General features: G+C 38.1%; 2 protein-coding genes across 4 annotated transcripts in view; both read left to right on the top strand.

The window, feature by feature from the left end:
* Window positions 1–17352, top strand: part of itsn1 (intersectin 1 (SH3 domain protein)) — a 44981-nt gene extending 27629 nt beyond the window's left edge. For all 3 annotated transcript variants that reach the window (XM_081360290.1, XM_081360289.1, XM_081360288.1), the window contains 22 exons: window positions 24–235; window positions 329–450; window positions 2016–2335; window positions 2461–2632; window positions 3676–3881; window positions 4349–4431; window positions 4531–4697; window positions 4849–4894; window positions 5047–5168; window positions 5468–5591; window positions 5812–6003; window positions 9840–9961; window positions 10205–10311; window positions 10582–10765; window positions 10988–11086; window positions 11903–12070; window positions 12430–12642; window positions 12741–12862; window positions 12991–13073; window positions 13181–13264; window positions 13349–13522; window positions 14961–17352. In XM_081360290.1, the coding sequence (XP_081216416.1) occupies window positions 24–235; window positions 329–450; window positions 2016–2335; window positions 2461–2632; window positions 3676–3881; window positions 4349–4431; window positions 4531–4697; window positions 4849–4894; window positions 5047–5168; window positions 5468–5591; window positions 5812–6003; window positions 9840–9961; window positions 10205–10311; window positions 10582–10765; window positions 10988–11086; window positions 11903–12070; window positions 12430–12642; window positions 12741–12862; window positions 12991–13073; window positions 13181–13264; window positions 13349–13522; window positions 14961–15109 (3271 nt within the window). In that variant the 3' untranslated portion in view covers window positions 15110–17352. The remainder of the gene's footprint in view (window positions 1–23; window positions 236–328; window positions 451–2015; window positions 2336–2460; window positions 2633–3675; window positions 3882–4348; window positions 4432–4530; window positions 4698–4848; window positions 4895–5046; window positions 5169–5467; window positions 5592–5811; window positions 6004–9839; window positions 9962–10204; window positions 10312–10581; window positions 10766–10987; window positions 11087–11902; window positions 12071–12429; window positions 12643–12740; window positions 12863–12990; window positions 13074–13180; window positions 13265–13348; window positions 13523–14960) is intronic.
* Window positions 17353–17584: 232 nt separating this feature from the next.
* Window positions 17585–21876, top strand: LOC308688844 (uncharacterized protein). The gene is made up of 7 exons (XM_081362252.1): window positions 17585–17866; window positions 18000–18077; window positions 18790–18889; window positions 19278–20417; window positions 21153–21216; window positions 21366–21490; window positions 21668–21876. Exons 2-7 carry the CDS (start codon window positions 18027–18029, stop codon window positions 21697–21699), a joined length of 1512 nt encoding a protein of 503 aa, XP_081218378.1. The 5' UTR covers window positions 17585–17866; window positions 18000–18026; the 3' UTR covers window positions 21700–21876.
* The last annotated feature ends 116 nt before the right edge of the window (window positions 21877–21992 follow it).

The raw sequence follows: 21992 nt of genomic DNA, 5'->3' as shown, positions 1-21992 counted from the left end.
TTTTGTCTCTTACTTTCCTCCAGGTTGTCAGGGGCAGATGATGGTGTGTCTCCAGCATGGAGAGACGATGGGCTGGGGAAAGCTCCCACTCCTCCTGTGCCTCAGGCCTGGATGAGCCGAGTGAGTGAAGAGGAGAACCACAGCAGAGGAGAAATACAGGAGAACCTCTCCAAACTCTTCACACAGCATCCGATACCAGGAAAACTACAGGCTCATTCCCCCTGGTCCATGACAGGTGAAGGAAAAGAAGATTGTAGAACTAGACATGAATTGGATTAGTTTTAGGCTGACTGCATAAATTCACTTAACTCATGTTTTTGTGTTATAGATAAAATCCCAGTGTCTGGTTTTAATCAGGAGAAGGTAAAGGTGGTCTTCTATAGAGCACTGTATCCCTTTGAGGCCCGCAGCCACGATGAGATCACCATCATTCCTGGAGACATAGTGATGGTAAGCCAACAGTTAGGAAGTGTATTCACACTTTTTTAATACCAAAATGTGTATTAGGGTTTCAACTAATTATTATTCTACTCATTAGATATCATTTTAATTATTTAATTATTCTGATAGACACACTATTTTTAATATAAGTTGGGGTCAGTAAGACTTGTTTTTTAAGAAATGAATACGTATCAGCAAGGAGCCATTAAATAGGCTTTATGCCCAGCTCCACTACTTCCTGAACTTCAGCCAGCTCCTTTGTTTCCTGTCTGCAATTATTGGACAAACTGATTAATCCAGGTGTGCCTGACCTCAGTAACAATACTCAGACACACCTGGATTAATCAGTTTGTCCAATAATGTCAGACAGGAAACAAAGGAGCTGGCTGAAGTTCAGGAAGTAGTGGAGCTGGGCATAAGGCCTATTGATCGAAAGTGATAGTAAAAACATTTAAGATTATGAAAGATTTCTATTTTAATTATTACGGTTTCCACAAAAATAAGCAGCATAACAGCATAATTTCAACATTAATAATAATAAGAAATGTTTCTTGAGCAGCAAATCATCTTATTAGAATGATTTCGGAAGGATCGTGTGACACTGAAGACTGAAGTAATGATGCTGAAAATTCAGCTTTGCATCAGTTACATTTTAAAATGTATTCAATTTTTGATTGAATACAAAAACAGTTTGAAAACAGTTACTTTAAATTGTAATGTTACACAATATTACTGTTTTTGCTGTATTTTGATGACATAAATTCAGTCTTGAGCAATAAGAGACTTCTTTAAAAAAACTTGATAAAAAAGATTTTTTAAAAATCTTGCCAACCACAAACTTTTGAATGGTAGTGTATATAGATGATTTAAAACAACAGTTAATCCAAATATTATAGTATATTATATTATTTTATTTTACAGTAATTGAGAATAGAAAAATCGTATCAATAGCATTCTTGGGAAATCTTGAGTTTCAGTCCTAGAGTGTGTGTTTATGTTCTGATGTGTGCTTGTCAGAGAGTGCGCGATTTTGTTTCTTCATCATGTGAAAGAGAGAATGCATGTGTGCAGTTAGTGTGCACATTTACTGACCTCTGACCCTGCCTCTGTCCTCCCTTTGCTCACTCTGCCTGAAGGTGAAGGGAGAGTGGGTAAGTCGAGGTTTTCTGCTCCTCGTGCACTTTCATTTGTTTCTAGTTTGTCTTTGTCCTTGATGAGTCTCTGTATCGTTCATCTGTCATTAGGCTAAAACACACCCTGTACAGAGATCATAATATGTGTGTGTCTGTTGTTGAGGCTTTTGCCAGATTTCAGAGGCTTTGCTGTATATGGCATAAGCTCACTCAGAAAGTCGATACAATTTCCTGTGTTCATTCAACAAGAGTCCTTTATTTTGTTATTGCACACAGTCACTTTGTATTCTGATTCTTGTGTTTGTATTCAGATCTCTGATGCATATCACAATGAAGATCCTGTGGTTCCCTGTGATTTTTCATCTCTCAGTTATTTTAGATTATTGTTTTGTGTCCTTTCACATCCTGATTCTGTGTCTCTTGTTTGCTTTCTCTTTTCAGGTGGATGAGTCTCAGACTGGTGAACCTGGATGGTTAGGAGGAGAGATTAAAGGGAAGACCGGCTGGTTCCCTGCCAATTATGCAGAGAAGATTCCAGAGTCTGAAGTTCCTCTTAGTTTGAGGACTAGCGCTGCTTCTAGTTCCACCCCTAAATTGGGTTCCCATATATCATCCGCTTCTTCATCGACCACAACCACACCCATACAGCCGGTCTCCACAGAGCCTGCATCGATAGCCCCGCCCTCCTCAGCCCCTCCCCCTCCATGCCCCACCACCTCCTCTTCCTCAACATCCAGTAACTGGGCAGATTTCAGCACTACGTAAGTAGTTTGTCCATGACAAGATATTTACAGATACCTTTTCTTAGTTCAGGCAGAATATTGTCATTTAAATATGCCTGAGTTTTATCTGCATCTATTTTTATCCTGTGCTCATGTGACTTTAGATGGCCATCTAATTCTGCTGGGGAGAAGCAGGACAGCGATGGATGGGATGCATGGCCAACACAGCCCACTCAGCCGTCCCTGTCTGTGCCCAGTGGGGGGCAGAGCAGACAGCGTTCTGCTTTCACCCCTGCCACGCTTTCCGGTTCCTCACCCTCACCTGTGCTCGGACAGGTACACATTTGAGATTCCCTCTTAAATACTGCTCCTCTCCATGAATGGGAAATTTACAGTAAAATTCTTACAATTGATCAACTTCTACTAAGGAATAAATCTGTATAGATGCAAAATTGCTCTATCCTGCACAATATTTTCAAGAATGCAAGGCATCTTTCTTTCAGGCTATTGCATTGTTGCTGCATATGAAAAGAATCATAGCATTCATCATTTGTTTAAGTGCCCCTATTATGCTATATTAAAGGTTTCTAATTATGTTTAGTTCTCCTATTATAGGTTTACATGCATCCAAGGTCAAAACACTTTAATTTCTCATAATATACATTTTTCTTTTCTAACATTGTCTGAAATAGTTAATAAATGATTCGATCTCTCTAAACACCTCCTTTCACAGAGAGTCTACGCTCTGATTGGTCACATGGCCCAGTCTGTTGTGATTGGTCTATCTATTGCTTACAGCCCAAACAAAACACCCGTCATCTGAATTTCAGCTCATAACTCCTCTCAGCGCTTGTATACACAGTGATACGAACAATAACGATGGTGTCGGTTTTATCGTATCAATTCGGAATCAAATTCAGACTGGATTTGCTTTCACAGCGCAGAAAACAGCATCTTCTCGACAAAACAAACCAAACTCTACCAGGCCTCAGCTACAACTACAGTGTTTGAGGGTGGGGCAAAGTAGACGTTCGCTGCAGCCCGTGGCCATAGTAGGGCTGGGAAAATAAATCATAGGCTGGCATTATTCAAGTTTGTTACAAACCTGTGTAGGTTTGTGCAGGAAGTAAGACTGGAATTACTGACGACTCATTTCAGCAGTTCAGAATCGGTTCTTTCTTTTGGGAGACAATAACTTGATTTATCGTGCACTTTGAGCTATTCACAAACAGCTATTTTTCACTTTACTTGAAAGGCAATATCCAAAAAAGCATAATAGGGGGACTTTAAGATGGTAGTTATGGTTAGGTACTGGGGTCTTTTTGAAAAACTGATCTTTTTATTGGTTTCATTTTGAATACTCTCGTTCTTGTTTCTAGGGTGAGAAGGTGGAGGGTCTGCAGGCACAGGCTTTGTACCCATGGAGAGCTAAGAAAGACAATCACCTGAACTTTAACAAAAATGACGTGATCACCGTGCTGGAGCAGCAGGATATGTGGTGGTTTGGAGAGGTGCAAGGGCAGAGAGGCTGGTTCCCAAAATCTTACGTCAAACTAATCTCCGGGCCCGTCCGGAAATCTATGAGGTGTGTATCTGTGCGATTATATCATTACTATATTGGTTATTGGCTACTATTAGAGGGGTTTTTTGGTTTTTTTTTTTTTTTTTTCAGGGGATAGTTGATCAGTCAATACTGATGCCTAAATTCACTAAATTAATCTATTAAAATGGTTATTTCAGTTTTCAGTGAATGTATCTGTGCAAAATATCATAGATTTAAAAAAAAAAATGTATTCGTAATATATATCATGTATTACTTTTTGAGCTTTTTGATCATGTTTTTTAATAAACATAACACCTTAGAAAAATGGAATTTAATTAAAAGTCATGGAGTTTAATTGAAAGGGAAGTTCATGATAATTGATATTTGTAATTATATTTACTTTAATCCAGACTCCATTGTATAGTACCTGTTGGCTTTTTTTCCAAAGAGTGTGATGTTGAATGCTTGGTTGTAATGTTGAGTAAATGAATGCTGTTGTTCTGTTTCAGTATTGAGTCTGGCTCCTCGGACAGCCCTCCCAGTGTTAAGAGACCCAGCCCCTCTCCAAACAAACCCACGGATCTCGGAGAAGGTCAGAATACCAGCGACAACTCGTGGATCATCTGTAACTTCCTCTCTCATCTTAATCATTTTGTATCTGAAAGTCTTTGTGTGATTTTGTCTATCACAGAGTACGTGGCCATGTATACATATGAAAGCAGTGAGCAGGGTGACTTGACCTTCCAGCAAGGTGATGTCATCACGGTCACAAAGAAAGAAGGAGATTGGTGGACTGGCACTGTGGGCGGGAAGACCGGAGTCTTCCCTTCAAATTATGTCAAACCTAAAGATTCAGAGGTAATGGCTTAGAATGTTCAACAGAACTTGAATTGTGTTTTTTTTAAGCAGTACTTTCTATGTAAATACAATTGCATGCAAAAAGTTATTACTGTAGTCAAAAACCAAATAGACCAGCACAACCATAGCATTCTTCCCACTTATTTTCTAGGGTTTGGGATCTGCTGGGAAAGCAGGAAGTTTAGGGAAGAAACCAGGTGAGTGCTGCTGCTCAAGTTTTATCTAAAAAAATAATAATTATGCATCAGTTTTGTGGCCTTCATAACTGAACTCTGAGACCAAAATTAGACCATAACAGCATTTTATTAGAGATCGGTCCAATGCTTCAGCTTTTCTCTTCTGCGTTCAGAGATTGCCCAGGTGATCGCCCCTTACACGGCCACCGGGGCGGAGCAGCTCACCCTTGCACCAGGCCAGCTCATTCTCATTCGCAAGAAAAACCCAGGAGGATGGTGGGAAGGAGAACTTCAGGTCTGAAAAACACATTCTATTAAATGCACCCACACTTTCTACCACAGCAACACACACCTTTTACTTAAAACATTTACTAATAACACATTTAATGTAATCAAGTTATAAAAGTGACACTATTTGGTTCTACATTTACTTTTTGTACTTTGATTTACTGAATGTTATTTTTTTACATTTGTACATGTGGAGTGATATGATATGGTGATAACAGTGAGATGTCGCTCTTCCTCATAAATCGTTTTTATTCAAATTTTTACTTCAAATTCATTTTAATGGCCCACTGCTACTGATCTCTGCAGGCAAGAGGAAAGAAGCGTCAGATTGGCTGGTTTCCAGCTAATTATGTAAAATTATTGAGCCCCAGCACCAGTAAGACCACACCCACAGAGCCCAACCCACCCAAGCTACCAACACCCAATGCAGGTACAGAATATTTGAGTTTGTCGAGTTTGAGCTTGTTGTCTATTGTTATTTAGTACAGAGCTAGGTTATAGTGCTATGCTGTAGTAAGGAACCTACACATCATTAACAAGTTTGTTTTAATAGCATTTGCATGTTGTCATGGTTGATAAATGAAGGTAATCTACCAAATACTCTTAACTATATATACATTATACACGTGCATTTTGTTTCCCCTCCATAGTGTGCCAGGTGATTGGCATGTATGACTACACAGCTCAGAACGATGACGAGCTGCCTTTCGGGAAGGGCCAGATCATCAATGTTTTGAGCAGAGAGGATCCTGATTGGTGGAAAGGAGAGCTGAATGGTTCTGTTGGCCTTTTCCCGTCAAATTACGTCAAGATGACCACCGACACAGACCCCAGCCAACAATGTGAGTCCAGAATGTTCTTTTGTATCTTATACACACGCTCACACTGAACTTCTCTCTATCCTGCTCAAAAACAAAATACAGATAATACGATTCTGAAAATTCATGTACCTATGAGAATTGAATTGGCTTGAAGCGTCAACAATAACATCCAGTACCAGTGTGATCTAAAATACCTCATAACAATCATTTCTTTCACATCTTTGAGGACCTTCTCAAAATTAGTTTTAGTTATGTCCTCACAGTGTGGTGAGTTTTAGAGTCCAATGTCCAGTCCTTATCCTCTGCCACACTGAAGCCTCTCCACTTCCTGTTTCCAAGCAACCTCTCACCTCATGTTGTAGAGCATTAAGTAGAATCTCATCTCTCTCTCTCTCTCTCTCTCTCTCTCTCTCTCTCTCTCTCTCTCTCTCTCTCTCTCTCTCTCTCTCTCTCTCTCTCTCTCTCTCTCTCTCTCTCTCTCTCTCTCTCTCTCTCTCTCTCTTTCTCTGCATGCTTGTGTCCTTGTCATTGTGGCGTCCTGTGAAGAGTGTCTTGCAGAGTTCATTTAGTTCTCCTAGCTCGTAAAGATTTTTGCACATTGTGGTTTTTCTTTTCTTTCCTTTTTTTATTTAGATTTTTTTTTTTTCTTTTTTTGGCTTATGTGCTGTGTTTTCCTCTTTCTAGGACTCTTATGTTGCCCATATCCCACTCAGCCTTGAAAGTCCTCAAAGCGACCCACTATCCCTTAAACTGTGTCCAGCGGGATGATGGGAGATGGAACATTGATCATGTGACTGCCCCCCCACAGCTGGCTTTGTGGCCAGAAGAGACGAATACTACAGAGAGCAGTCGTTAACCTCAATATTCAGAACCGTAGACGCTCGCCAAAATTGCCAGCCAGCATCCTCCGCATTAAAGCAATTAAATAAACAAGAATGCCTAATATTTTAAAGGATCTCTTTCCTTTTTTCTTTTACAAATTCATGAAATTAATCATTCACACTGAATTTGTACAATGAATTGAAATACTAATCAAGTGAAAGTGCTGGATAGTGGGTCCTTTTGTGGCTTTCTGTGATCTCGCCCCAAAGCCTGTAGGTAAAAAAACAAAAAAAAGCTGTTTTGAAGCAACCAATCAAAATGGTTCCATTCAGTGTTAAGTTCCACCGCTTCGTCCAACTAATGCACGCTTTTCGCTCCACCAAGCCCCGCCCCCATGGTTTCTCAATGGACCATAGCACCACAGAATGACCCACTATTCATGAGTCATGACGTAAGGGGTGCAGTATCAAACGTGTCATAACTTGACGTGCTTTTTAGTGTCATTGCCAACTCATCAAGGCTCTAATGTGTGGACATAGCAATGTGTACAGCATATCCGACCAATTGAAATATCAAGATGTCATTCTTTTTGGTTGCCAAAATGTGTCTAAAAAGTGAAACCAAGTATTTACCATGTCCCCAAATGGTCGGATATGTGTGGACTTCATGTAGAATACTACTGTGTGTCATTCAGAACAACCCCTCCCCCCTCACCCCTTCCAATACACACAGGTGCTGTCAGTCAATTTGACGGACAAGATGGACGTCTCCGTTCATCCGGTCCAGTCACATGCCTCTCTGTGTCATTGTTTGTTACATGTTCATACCAAAACAGTGGATGGATTTATTTGTGTTCGTGTGCTTGCTAGTCTCTTGTTTTGTTCTTTGTTTTTGTTTCGTTTGTTTTTCATTTCGATCGTTTCGTTGTGTCTGTGACGGGGTTGAGAATTGGTGTTGCAAACCAAAAAACTGCACAACTGCCACTTAAGGTTAATGGTACAGTGATAGACAAAGTGCGTACATGTACAGGATAAAATGTTGCTGTAAGGGACGTACTCGTGAAGGGTTCCCTCACATGATTGGGTTTTCTGGGGGTTCATTGCTTGTACAATTGTATTTCCCATATAGATGGATGAATGCTTTTGTTTTGTATCCTCAATCGTTTGCTGTCATCATTCTGTCATGTTGATTGAACTTGCAATTATTTTTGAAATGTTGTTGATTTGAGAACACTAGATTTTAAGTTGTTCTTGATACAACAGCTCACTATTTTTATAATGATCAAAAACAGTTATGCATAGTGTTTTAAAAAGAAAATCCACTGCAGTATGTACACCGTCCTTTTTACTGGAAAACATAAAAATGAAAGTACAAGTAGTGAGTAGAGAGCATTAAGAAAGTCCAAATTTTATGAAATTGAATTGTCATGCTTTGACTGAAACTCTAAATTGCATTACGGAAAGAGAATAACATACTGAATATAAGCTTCATACCCTTCTAATTACAAATGCTTATGAATAAATAGATGTTTACAAGTGCAACATGAAAGACTGGAATTTTCTTGAACATATAAGAACAACAACAAAAAATGAGTTTTTGGGCCGTTTGTTCATCTAGTGTAGGAAAAAAGCATGGCATTAATTTTTAATCCTACGATATTGTACTTGCAACACATGAACTCTGATTTCATTTCTTTTTTTTATCTGCCTCATAACAGTATTGTATTTTTTAGTGCTGAGAAACAAGACATGAAATTCCTTCCAAGTTTATTTCATGTTAGTGTGGTTCTTTATTGGTTCCACAGTGTGCTGCTTTATTATCATTGGCTGGCTGGATGGACTGTCCATCATGTCCGTGATCAATCTGTTGCAAGGTTTTCTTTTGTTTTTATTTTAAGTGAACATAACCATCCTCGGACTACAGAAGCACAACTTGCTTCTTTCCCATCGGATATTTGCAATACTGTGTAAAAAAAATGCATTTGTTCTGAATATCTCACCTCAATGTCCAAAACATTAACCATTGTACTTGATTAAAGCATTTTATCAAAAAAAAATAAAAATGAATGTACAGTTAAAAACTCAACTATATATACATCAATTCCTAGCTTTAAAGACAGTGTCATACCACCTTTATAAAAAATGATGTGTAACCATTAAAGAACTCCATGGCAACTGCAGACTGGCTTATTTATTTTTAATCTTCTACCAGAGTCACTATTATTAAATGCATAATGCTGTCATTTAGTTCATGAGCCGCACATATGGCAAGAAAAGAGAATTGCTAGAGCAATATACCTCCTGCATGCATATTCTAAAGAAGTGAACAAACAATTAGTTTGCCTTCCTAAACGGCTTTCATTTTATTCTGATTGGACAATCGCAGCATTCTGCTGTCAAATATTTTAGTATAATTGAGCAAGCGTGTTCATACATAACTGCTCGTATCACTCCGCCATCTCTTTCTTCTCACATAATAAAGTAAGTTCAACTCAAATCAATGTTGCATGTCCAGGTATTTATTTTATAAGTGTTACAAGCATGTCGGGCCATTTATTTAAAGGTAATGACCACCGTACTTTATTCCTTACTTAAAATTACAATTGAAAAAACAAATCAGCATTTGTTTCCAGCATTATTCTTACCAAAGTAATATCGGTCCCACTTTACATTTAAGTGTCTTTAGCTGCTATGTACTAACATTTAAATTAATCTTTTGATATGATGCACTTAATGTGTACATAAATGTTTTTACATTGTACTTGTATAAAACAAACACCTGCATGTTATTACTTTCTGTAATTTCATCCATAATTACACTGTTGACCTCACCCATACCAAACACCAAACCTGTCCCCAACCTTATTTGCAATACATCAACAACACACTAAGTACATAGTTGTTAAAAACTCCTAATATAAAGTGTGACTGTAATATCAGCTTGTTGTAACTGAATTAATGTACTAATTATTAAAAAAATTGTATGTATTAATCTAAGCATGAGATTTGACTGCATGACGTCTGTGCGTTTCACAGGGTGTGCCGACCTCCACCTGCTTGACATGCTGACGCCAGTGGAACGGAAGAGACAGGGATACATACATGAACTTATTGTTACAGAGGAGAACTATGTCAATGACCTGCAGCTAGTTACTGAGGTAAAACTCGCAGGAAATCACAGTTTAATCAGCTGTAGGCTGGCAAAGATCAACAGTCTAGTCAGGGTTGTTGTCTGTATGATGTTCAGTGTAAAATCATGCCAGGAAGTAGGAATAGCTGAGGTGATCCCATTTAATGAATGTGTATCATCCATATCATGCTAGTTCGCAATGTAGTTTATAGATAGAATTTCATATAGGGAAAAAAAAAAGTATACATATATATTTATGGTTTGCTTTCAGACCTTCCAGAAGCCTCTGCTGGACTCGGAATTGTTGACGGAGAAGGAGGTGGCCATGATCTTTGTCAACTGGAAAGAGCTGATCATGTGCAACATCAAACTGCTCAAGTACGCCACCTGTTGGTTAACACAGTGGATAGCCTTTACCTCATCATTAGTCACCATGCAATTAACCCCTGATTTAAGCTCCCTCTTTGTTTATTGCTCTAAAGTCATTAATCAGAATGCAGTGCATCAGTTAAGTAATGTGGCATGTCAGGTCAATTAATTAAATATTCACACTTCACAGCTTTATTAAACCGATGTTACGACAACTATATTCCATATAATGAGCATTACGTGGCTTACCCAGAATGCCCCATCTAACTGTCTCTCCAGGGCGTTGCGGGTGAGGAAGAAGATGTCAGGTGAGCGCATGCCGGTGAAGATGATTGGTGACATCCTAACCGCGCAGCTTGTTCACATGCAGCCGTACATCCGCTTCTGCAGCTGCCAGCTCAACGGCGCCACCCTCATTCAGCAGAAAACAGACGAGGTGCCCGAATTCAAAGACTTTGTTAAGGTGAGACTAGCGAGCAGTCATCCGGTTAATCCATAGTGATATGTTGTGACACTTAATTATGTTTTTTTTCTCCATTTTCCCTCTTTGTTATGTTTTTGTTTGCACATTTTAATTGTTCATACACCTAATTTTAAATCATTTTAACAAGAGTTTTATTTTTTATTTTTGAAGATACTGCCATGATGTTGCATGGATTTTTACGCACGTTTGCATGTTTTACAGAGGTTGGCGATGGACCCTCGCTGTAAGGGAATGCCTCTGTCAAGTTTCCTTCTCAAGCCCATGCAGAGAGTCACCCGATACCCGCTCATCATCAAAAACGTACGTACATGCTCACAATCTAGTTAATCGACTATTTCCTAACTACTATATGAAGAACCAACAGCACATTTAAAACTCTGTCATCTATAAAAGCACATAAAGAATTCAGATTTTTTTTCTTGCATTTACGAGTTTGTCTCAACATTTTAATCTCGCAAGTGCGAGGAAAAATACAGAATTGTGGGATATAAACTTGCAATTGTGAGAAAAAATCCAATTGTGAGATATAAAAAGACAAAATTGTGGGATACAATCTCGCAAGTGCGAGGAAAAATACAGAATTGTGGGATATAAACTTGCAATTGTGAGAAAAAATCCAATTGTGAGATATAAAAAGACAAAATTGTGGGATACAATCTCACAAGTGCGAGGAAAAATAAAGAATTGTGGGATATAAACTTACAATTTTGGGATATAAACTCGCAATTGCTAGAGAAAAAACAGAATTGTGAGTTTATTTCCCAAATGTGGCTTTTTTTCTCACAATTGCGAGTTTATACCAGACAATTCTGTTTATTCTCTCGCAATTGCAAGTTTATATCCCACAATTGCAAGTTTATATCCCACAATTGCGAGTTTATATCCCACAATTGTGACTATTTTTCAAAAATGTGATATAAACTTGCAATTGCGAGTTATAAAGTCTGAATTTTGAGATATAAATTCGTAATTGCGAGAGATAATAAGTCGCAATTACTTTATTATTTTATTCCATGGCGGAAACAAGCTTCCATCATTTTTATATCACAACTCTCTCACTTTTGGTTTCATGTACCTGGGAGCATCGTCTCATTTTTCGTCTTCCCTCATACACAGATTATAGAGAACACTCCAGAAAGCCACCCGGACCACAGTCACCTGCGGCTGGCTCTGGAGAAGGCTGAAGAGCTGTGCTCGCAGGTCAACGAAGGCGTGCGTGAGAAAGAGAACTCGGACCGGCTGGAGTGGATCCAGGCACATGTGCAGTGTGAGGGGCTGTCAGAGGTACCACAACACAAACTTGCTGCATAAACACAGTCCATAGGCACATTTAGTAAAATCATTTTTTTACACTGTATTTAATTAGCTTTCCGATATTTTGAAAAGAGATTATTTTGTTCTGCGCACCAGTAAAACAAATCCATAAACGTATAGAGGTGGGAATCTTTAGGCACCTCACGATCTGATCCGATTCCGATCTTGGGAGTCATGATCCGAAACGATTCTTAATCTACTTTTTTTCTTATTAATTAATTAGTTTACATATATGGTTGTATCATATATGGTTGAATGGTAGTGTGTATTTGTCAAGCTGTCTTTGTGTCTTTTGTCTCATTACAATAAAAGTTTCTCTCTCTTTACAGCAACTTGTGTTCAACTCGGTTACAAACTGCTTGGGCCCTCGGAAATTTCTACACAGTGGAAAACTCTACAAAGCCAAGAGCAACAAGGAGCTTTACGGCTTTCTGTTTAACGACTTCCTGCTCCTCACGCAGATCATCAAACCTCTGGGCTCGTCTGGAACGGACAAGGTCTTCAGTGCGAAATCCCACCTTCAGTATCGCATGTACAAAACGGTGAGACATTCTTAAAGATCTTATTTATTTGCAGTCATTTTTTTACCTTTACTCTGATATTTGGTCTGACCTCTAACCTGACTCGTTGACCTCTGCAGCCCATCTTTCTTAATGAGGTGCTGGTGAAGCTGCCCACTGATCCTTCAGGAGATGAACCCATATTCCACATATCTCACATAGACAGAGTCTACACTATACGCGCTGAGAGCATCAACGAGCGGTATTTACTAATTATTTGTTTATTAATTAGATCTGTACCCATTATCCTGCAATATATGTGCTCAACCGCTCTTATAAACGCTGTAAATCACACATATTTTGACAATGTACCTCTGTTCCATCCCACAGGACGGCTTGGGTGCAGAAGATCAAAGCCGCTTCTGAGCTTTTCATCGAAACAGAGAAGAAGAAAAGAGAAAAGGCCTACTTGGGTCTGTCTCACATATTTCCTTATACACGCCTCACTGCATTAATAAAGCTATGAATGCTCTGAGTGTTTGCACTAAGCACTGGTTTTGTGTTACTGTTATGTTTGCAGTAAGGTCTCAGAGGGCCACTGGTATTGGCCGGCTAATGGTGAACATTGTTGAAGGCATTGAGCTAAAGCCCTGCCGTTCAAACGGTAAAGAATTAAAACTATTTGCTATAAGGTGCTTTACGAAGTTATAAGCATTCTGATAATATCATAAATGTCCTTTGTGCGCAGGTAAGAGTAACCCGTACTGTGAGGTGACGATGGGCTCTCAGTGTCACGTCACTAAGACTCTACAGGACACTCTGAACCCCAAATGGAACTCAAACTGCCAGTTCTTCATCAAAGACCTGGAGCAGGATGTGCTGTGTGTCACTGTGTTCGAGAGGGATCAGTTCTCCCCGGACGGTCAGTATATTGAAAATGTACTCGTTCACATAATTTGACCCTGGATGACAAAACTAGTCATAAGTTGCACGGGTATATTTGTGGCAATAGCCAACAATACTTATATGGCTATTAATTATACTAACAATACCGGTAATTGGGTCAAAATTATTGATTTTTCTTTTATGCCAAAAATCATTAGGATATCAAGTAAAGATCATGTTCCATGAAGATATTTTGATATAAAACATTTATTTTTGTGAGTGAATGTAGCACAATCGCGAACATAAATGGACAACTTTAAAGGCGATTTTCTCAATGTTCTGATTTTTTTGCACCCTCAGATTCCAGATTTTCAAATAGTTGTATCTCGGCCAAATATTGTCCTATCCTAACAACAATGGAAAGCTTATTTATTCAGCTTTCAGATTATGTATAAATCTCATTTTCAAAAAATTTACCCATGTGACTGGTTGTGTGGTCCAGTGTCACATATGCACTTGCTTATTTATACATGTGTTCTCTCACATATAATTATATATATGTATATACACTCACTGGCCAATTTATTAGGTGCACCTTGCTAGTACCGGGTTGGACCCACCCACTTTTGCCTTCAGAAGTGCCCTAATTCTTCATGACATAGATTCAACAGTGCGCTGGAAACATTCCTCATTTTTGGTCCATATTGGCATGATTGCATCATGCATTTGCTGCAGATTTTCGGGTGCACATCCATGATGCGAATCTCCCGTTCCACCACATCCCCAATGTGCTCTATTGGGTTGAGATCTGGTGACTGTGGGGGCCATTTTAGTGTAGTGAACTCATTGTCGTGTTCAAGAAACCAGTTTGAGATGATTTGAGCTGTGTGACATGGTGCATTATCCTGCTGGAAGTAGCCATCAGAAGATGATGGTCAAAAAGAGATGGACATGGTCAGAAACAATACTCAGGTAGATTATGGCGTTTAAACGATGTTTAATTGGTACGAAGGGGCCCAAAGTCTGCCAAGAACATATCCTTTACACCAGCAGCAACCTGAACCGCTGATACAAGGCAGGATGTTATGTTGTTTACAGCAAATTCTGACCCAACCATCTGAATGTTGCAGCAGAAATCGATTTCTGAAGGATCATGTGATACTGAAATATAGAAACTACGGTGGTACCTCAACGTTTGTTGTTGGACACAACAAATGTGTCCCCACATTAAGTCCTTGAATTTGAGGGTGTTGGACCTGGAAAGTCCTTGAATTTGAAGTTAACCAAGGTGTGGGAACCCTGTATTTTACAATATTGCTGTTTTACTGTATTTTTGATCTGATAAATTCAGCTTTGGTGAACAAAAAAGACGTTTGAAAATCGTACTTTTGAACAGTAGTGTGCAATCATAACCACATGCATTTTTTCTTTCTCTCTCTACATCTTTCGCCCCATTCCATTTCTTGTCTTGTTAGATTTCTTGGGCAGGACAGAGATTCGGCTGGCCGACATCAAGAAGGACCAGGGCTCGAAGGGCCCCATCACCAAGCGTCTGCTCTTACACGAAGTCCCCACGGGAGAGATTGTGGTGCGACTGGACCTTCAGCTCTTTGACGAACCCTGACCCATGTTGTATGACCTGACCATTTGACCCCCAGATTCCATATCCGCTACTGCTCCGTGGTGAAAGCCCACCAGCCTAATGTGACAATCCCACTCCACCCAGCATCATAAATCCCAGTGTGTGAATGTGTGTATTTGCACAAGCATCTGTGAGTCTGCAAAATGCTGTAACAGTCTTAATCAATCCAACCAACCCGATTGGATTTTTATTGTCCTAGGTACCGCTTCAAGACAAGTCAAGTGTGTGAGTGAAAATGAAGGATGCACTGTAGAGGAGAAATTTCAGTTCTGTAATGATGTGAAGGATGTCTCAGGATGCTGTAAGTCTTAAAGAGTCAAGCATACAGTTGTTGTTTAACGCTCTAATGACCCGGGAACAGTAGTGCCATTTGACGTTATATATTTTTGGAGGTCTTCATTCTAGAATACACAGAATTATTACAAATGATGTGCCATTCCAGTGAAAATCTCATTATGGGTGAGTCTCATGAATCTCTTACTAACATAATTAAAAAATAATAATAATAATCATCATCTCATTCTTACTAATGCAAAAAAAGTGAAATTATTTAAACAAATTCACTTCTTAATGCAAACTATTTTGGGGCGAGCTGGACATGTTTTTGTGAGATTCACCCTATTCAACTTTAATTCCTTTATTTCAGTCATTAACGCTAAAAACCTAGACTAGGTTTTGTTGGCAAACCTTTCTAGTGTCAACCGACTCATTTTTTTTTTATTTATTTTTTTTATCTGTTTTTACTGAACGATACCGGTGACAGTTCAACAACTGAATGTACTCGAGATGTTTGTTTTTGAGGGTCCATTAAACGTGAGCATCTTCAGGAAAATTTACAGCAAGTCTCGAGAAGAAACAGCCACAAATGCTCCATGGAAAGACTATTTTGGAAATTATGTGTGTTTTTTCGGTATCTTTTGTTATGTAACTTATTTATTTTCATGTTTTTGAGAATGGGACATCTCAGAGGCCTCACAGAAATATCATAGCAGGTCTCAAGGGGGCATTTCCTCGTAAAAGAACCTTACGTGTCAAATATCTCTGAACGACTAATATAACCGGTGAAAATATGTGGTGGTTTTGATTTTAGCAATAATTCAGCCAGATTTTCTTCAGTTCTCCCCTGACGTTGTTAGATTTATTGTGGTAAATCACAAAGTTAACTATTTAATAGTACTGTATTTAAGTTTGAAACTGCATTACTAATGAGATCAGAGTTTGTTTTTGATTGATGTATGTTGATTTTTTTATTTTTTATTCTTGTGCTGTTGTTAGGCATTAGTGATCAACACTGTAAGTACTGTCATATTTGTAAAAATGCGAGATATCAGTTCATATTTTAATTGTGTTCATACTTGCTTTTTTGTTGTTTATTTGCAAAAGGAAAAAAGGAATATAGTGCTAAAACTTTGGAAGTTTGCAGCATGTAGAAATGATGTTGAAACAATCGTACATGAACCAGAGAGCAAAGGGATCAATCATCACTCATATCGGCTGCAAATATCTTCAGTTCTCCAGAAAGAGCCCTCTTTACATAGATGATGAAATGTTGAATTTGTGAGGTTCTTATTTGTTCACCCTCGATTATCAAACTACTGAGCCTGAGAAAAGTGCTGTTTCCTTTTGGACTGTAACAGGGATCTGTTTTGTTTTAATTTGTGTGTGTGTGTGTGTGTGTGTGTGTGTGTGTATGTGTGTTTTCCTGTCTAGATGCAATATACGCATTAATATTCCACTGCTGTGCTAGTGAGATGCCAGAGTGATCAAGGAAAACAGCTATTGTGGGGCCAGCAAGTTATTCCGACTCGGTTTTTCTATGTGTGTGTATGTGCGTATATGTGAGAATGAGTGACTTGTAGTGCTTTGAATGCTTTCTGCTGGGTCACTTTCCCAAACCTCATCCAGAAGTATGTTTTAGACAATGCAAGGGGTCATGGTCAGACATCTTTTCCTTTTATCCGCTGTCCTCTTCTCTTGATCTCCTGACCTTCCCTCATCTCTTATCACGCACACTGTACATTTCAGACCAGAAGATTTGCCCACAGCTTCATTATTTTTTAATGAAGTCCCATTGATTGAACAGTAATATATGTGTCTATGTTTAAAACTTTGAATGGAGTATAATATATTACAAAATGAGAAGTAAATATGTTGATGACAGCGTATTGTTATCAATGTAGAAGCAGTGTGTTGTCTTAATGTTGAAAATAAAACACAATTGGACCAAGGTATTGTCGTTCAAATTATTGTTATGTAGTGGTACACGTAGTTCGTTGCATACCGTGTTTACTACACTATCAAAACGAGCGTGCATGTTTAGTAAAAAAATAATACAATGGATTTCTTTGAAAATTCGAAGTCAGCTCCCATATATCAAAGTATTTTGCTTTTTTGTAAGGTCTATTTTGTCTGACAATTGTTTACATTACAAAACTCCTTCACAGTGGCACGCGAGTTAGGCTACGTACTGGCATGCGCAGGGGCGTGTCAGTCTGATTACGCAACTTCTTTTGGCTTGAACAACAACTTGATTCAGTTTATGTATACTTTTTTGTCCTTATGGAACACTAATCCTGCTTGTATGGTCTGTTCAGCCGTTGTTAAATGAGAGCCTTAATTCCATTTTAATCCCGTTGAACGGCTTGTCCTGATTTCCGATGGACACGTAAACAAACAAGCGGTGTCTATGAAAAACACTGTCGAAGAGTCGAATGAGAGCAACACCAAAGCACTGAAAGGGTAAAAACACTGGGTTAACACAAGAGCAATTTTTTTTATACTCTTGGTTTGAGAAAACTCGAGTATTTTGCTTTGCAAAATTGCACGTTCACTGTCTTCATTCTGTAACTGTTTATTCTCTCCGCCTTAAAAGGAGCCATCAAGTGTTGACTTCTCAGGGATGTTCGCAATTATGTCCTTCCAGAGAGTTCGGCGTTTGAGGGTTTTGAAGGTACATGTTCATTACTGTCACTAAAGTTGAACGGTATCAAAACTGTGAACAGGCGCTTACCAAAACTATATGGCATGCATTGGCAAATTTACACTGGTACAGAAGCGCTTCTGAAGTGGCAATTTGGTGTCTTTCTTTACACAGACTGTTTAATGCTGCTCAGAGGTGGCATAAATGCATTTACACAACAATTAACTGCATATTGTTATAGGTGGGTCAGAGCAGGCATAATTTATTCTGTCTTTTATGCTGCATTGCGTCTTTACACAGAATTTTGAGCAGGCACAGGGCAGCCTTAACTCAGCTGTATAAAGATGCCTAAAGTTACCTTGTGCCCAGTCATTTTTATTTTTTCAAATGAGTAAAGAAGCAAAGTTTTAAATGTTTTCCATAAACTGTTGAACTGCTATGTCATCCATTGTAAATAATAATAATAATATATTAATTATTAACAAAAATGTAATAAAACCCGTACAATTGTGACACCTATCATTTTGATTGGCAGCATGGCAAATCATTCAGTATTCAGAAGTATAATTGTAACCAAAAAAATCTCAAATTTGTGGAAAGTGCTGAAACCTCTCATACAAGAATTTGTACAGCTTTGCTCAAATCTCTACAAATATCTCATAACATATGTTCAAATATCTGCTAATGTAAAAATTGAGGAAAACTATGCTGCAAATTATATGACTTTGTGTCTTTAATTCAGTTCCTTTGGTTGGACGATTCTGGTTGGAAAGTTCCTCTATTGACGCCGCTCTGCACCAAAGCATATAATGTCAAGAAGCCTGTCAGATATACAAGTATAAGTAAGTTATCATGATTTTTATTGCACTTGTTTGACTCAGGAATATTAATAAAGTAAAAAAAAATACTTTATTGATCCCACGAAGAACATTTAATATCTATGGATCCTTTTCATTGCACAAAAGTATCTTTATACTGGAAAAAGGTTCTTCAGATTATTAAAATGTTCTTCACACTAAGAAAATGTGGTTGTTTTAAGAACTTTTCTCTGGAAGGTTCTTTGGAGAACCCAAAATTTTAGATTTTTGAGGTTATTTTGATTAAAGAAAACAAGGGCACATACAAATTATTTATAATTAATACTGCAATATTCCATTAAAAAAATTTCAATTTTGATTTAAGATTTTACCTTCTGTTATATACATTAATAAAATGTTATGTTTACCCTAGAGAAAGCGAAACCAAAAACTATAATCGATATTGCCAGAATACTGCAGCAAAAGACCAAGGAGGCCAAAGAGAGGAAACAAGCAGTGATCTCTGCTGCTGCATTGAAAGCTGCTACAAGTACAACCAAACCGCCTATACCAAATCAATTGAATGACCAGAGTGATACCAAAGCAACCGTCGTTGCCAATGCTAAAGTTCAAACTTCTACCAGCACCCTTCCAGCTAAAGTTAATGTGGAAGGTTCTTCAGAATCTGCTACTCCTGTGGACACTGCCTTATTAGATTCTGCTGTGGATTTTGCATATTCAAAATGTGTTGACCAAATGGCCATGGGAGGTCTGCATAATAAGTCATACACTGAAACTTCAAATGCAAAAGATGCAGTGCCCAAAGCTGTTGATTCAGGTGTGGCTCCACAAGAGCCTTCAACTCAAGAAGATATGACGACAAATATCAGTCGAGTTTCTGATCTGTCTTCAACACACACCAAAGGAGTCATTCCATCTTCTGAGGATGCTGCGTCTGCCTCTAAAATACTTACACCAGAAGTAGTAGTTGTTAGTGACGAAGTTATGGTGACCTCCGAAGCTATGGCAACTCCTGAAGTTGAGGATGGTCATCTTCTAGAAGAGTCATTTTCTGATTCAGAAGTTGTTACAGTGACCAATGCATCAACATTTGTCAACATTACTCAAGCACAGTACTCTTCACAACCTCAATTTACTCAATCTCAAGACTTCATAGCTTCCAATAGGTCTTCAAATGTCAATGCAGACAAAGCACCTTCTAGCCAAGAGATCATCAGTCAGGCAGTTGGCTCATTTCCAGTTGTACATGAGTATGTGATGGATGTTTCCAGTGCTGACGCTGTGGCAGTTTCCTGTGGTGGAGTTCCAACCCTTCGAGAAGTTTGTCATGAAGGAGCCATTTCAGTCTCAGACCCCATCATCCCAGAAGTCTCTTTATTTAAATCCACCGAGGATCTTCCTGTTGTTGAGACCATATCTGCCTCTCTATGTAAGAAGTCAGAAAAGTCTGGTGATGCTCAAAGCTCCATCAATCCGAAGGACCCAATTCAATCACAAACTGACGTTTTAGAGGAAGAGGTGCTGAAAGAAACATTCGAAGAGTTGCCTGAGGGTATGTCATCCTTCCTGCATTCAATGCCATGTTTTCCACAAAAAAGGGAATATTTTGTTGTTGTTTTATGCTACCTCACCATTTTTGACAGTTATTTTGTGGGAAAGCACTCAGACTTTGTGCGAATGTTATATTATCATAAAGTTAAGATTCTCAAGCTCTGTAGACAGATGACATTTTTTTATAAATGCATAGTTTTATGCAATTCATTTACTCGCAACACTTTGCCTTTTAGATTTTATAGCGCAACACAGACTCATTAGCTTAAAATCTTTTATTTTATATATTTAATGTGTGCTTGATGCATATCATGCATTTTTATTATCAGAACTGACCTGCTGCAACAATGAAGTGGAAGTTTATGTGTATAAAGCTTTCATAAACATTTTCCCATAACACAATTATCTGCTTACATTGATGTATGTACTGAATCAGCATAGTTTTCTCTGTGGTAAAGTCACAAAGTTGTGGAGGCTTTGTTGTCTTTTGAGCTATTCTGATCTTTACCACAAGAGGGTGGACTGATCTCTCATTTATTATGCATCTCATTGTGTTTCATAATGCAAATGCTTTTATTGTGATAAAAATGTGTAAGTAGGTATGAATATTTTTATTTAAACATAAAATGCAGTTATGTTTACTAACGTAGTTAATGTATTCTGGCTAAATTTGGTATTTTAGAATTTTTGGATGTTCATGAGAAACAAATAACAGTGATTTCTCTCTCATCTGCAGCACAGCTTGATCCAGTAAAGAGACTCTTTCTCGACAAGATACGGGAATACTCCACAAAGAGCCAGTATGAATAACATCCCATAAATCAAATAAAACAATCCATTCATTCCGGCTATATATATAGATATAGATATAGATATAATCAAGCTTCTCACATATTTATTTTGGATAACTAATTTTCCACATTTAACCTGGTTTGTGTTGTCCATACAGAGCCTCTGGTGGCCTTGTAGATGCTGGACCAGAATATGAGAAAGTTTTCAATGAAGAACTAACCAAACTCCAGAGACTCTATGGGGGTGGAGACTTAAGCAAGTTCCCAGAATTTAAGTTCTGTGGTGGGTATATTTTTGCCTTTGTGTATTTAGAATGAATATTAAAGCTCAGATGATCCCAGAAACTGTTTATATATATATATATATATATATATATATATATATATATATATATATATATATATATATATATATATATATATATATATTATTATTATTTTTTTTTTTTTTTTTTTTCAGAGCCTGTACTGGATGAAAGCAACTCAAAATGAAAAGCACAGCATGGCATTTCCATAGAAACATATCATGAATATATCATATTTTAAAAGGCACTAGTATGTGAATGACATCATAAATAGGCAACTTATTTGCTGTTACAGAACTGTACGGTAAAAAAAAACAAAAAAAAAACAGAGAAACGCAAAATAATTAAAGTTGTTTGATCTGTGACATTTTCAGACTGTGCTTCATTTAAAATAGAATGTAATTTAAAATGACCAAGCACCGAGCAAAATCTATATTTTATAATATAGCCTGCATGTTACATTGTCCCCACAGAAGTCTC

The sequence above is a fragment of the Scardinius erythrophthalmus genome (assembly GCF_964197995.2).
Source record: "Scardinius erythrophthalmus genome assembly, chromosome: 3".
In the NCBI taxonomy this organism is placed as follows: Eukaryota; Metazoa; Chordata; class Actinopteri; order Cypriniformes; family Leuciscidae; genus Scardinius; species Scardinius erythrophthalmus.
Note: the sequence above shows the minus strand (reverse complement) of the source record. Positions and strands in the feature narration are given on the sequence as shown.

What these genes read in the sequence shown, in the direction of transcription:
- LOC308688844 (XM_081362252.1), top strand. Translation starts at nt 18,027, where the DNA reads ATGTTCGCAATTATGTCCTTCCAGAGAGTTCGGCGTTTGAGGGTTTTG. An exon ending in GGCGTTTGAGGGTTTTGAAG is followed by an intron (nt 18,078 to 18,789) that starts GTACATGTTCAT and finishes TCTTTAATTCAG; the next exon opens with TTCCTTTGGTTGGACGATTC. An exon ending in TGTCAGATATACAAGTATAA is followed by an intron (nt 18,890 to 19,277) that starts GTAAGTTATCAT and finishes TGTTTACCCTAG; the next exon opens with AGAAAGCGAAACCAAAAACT.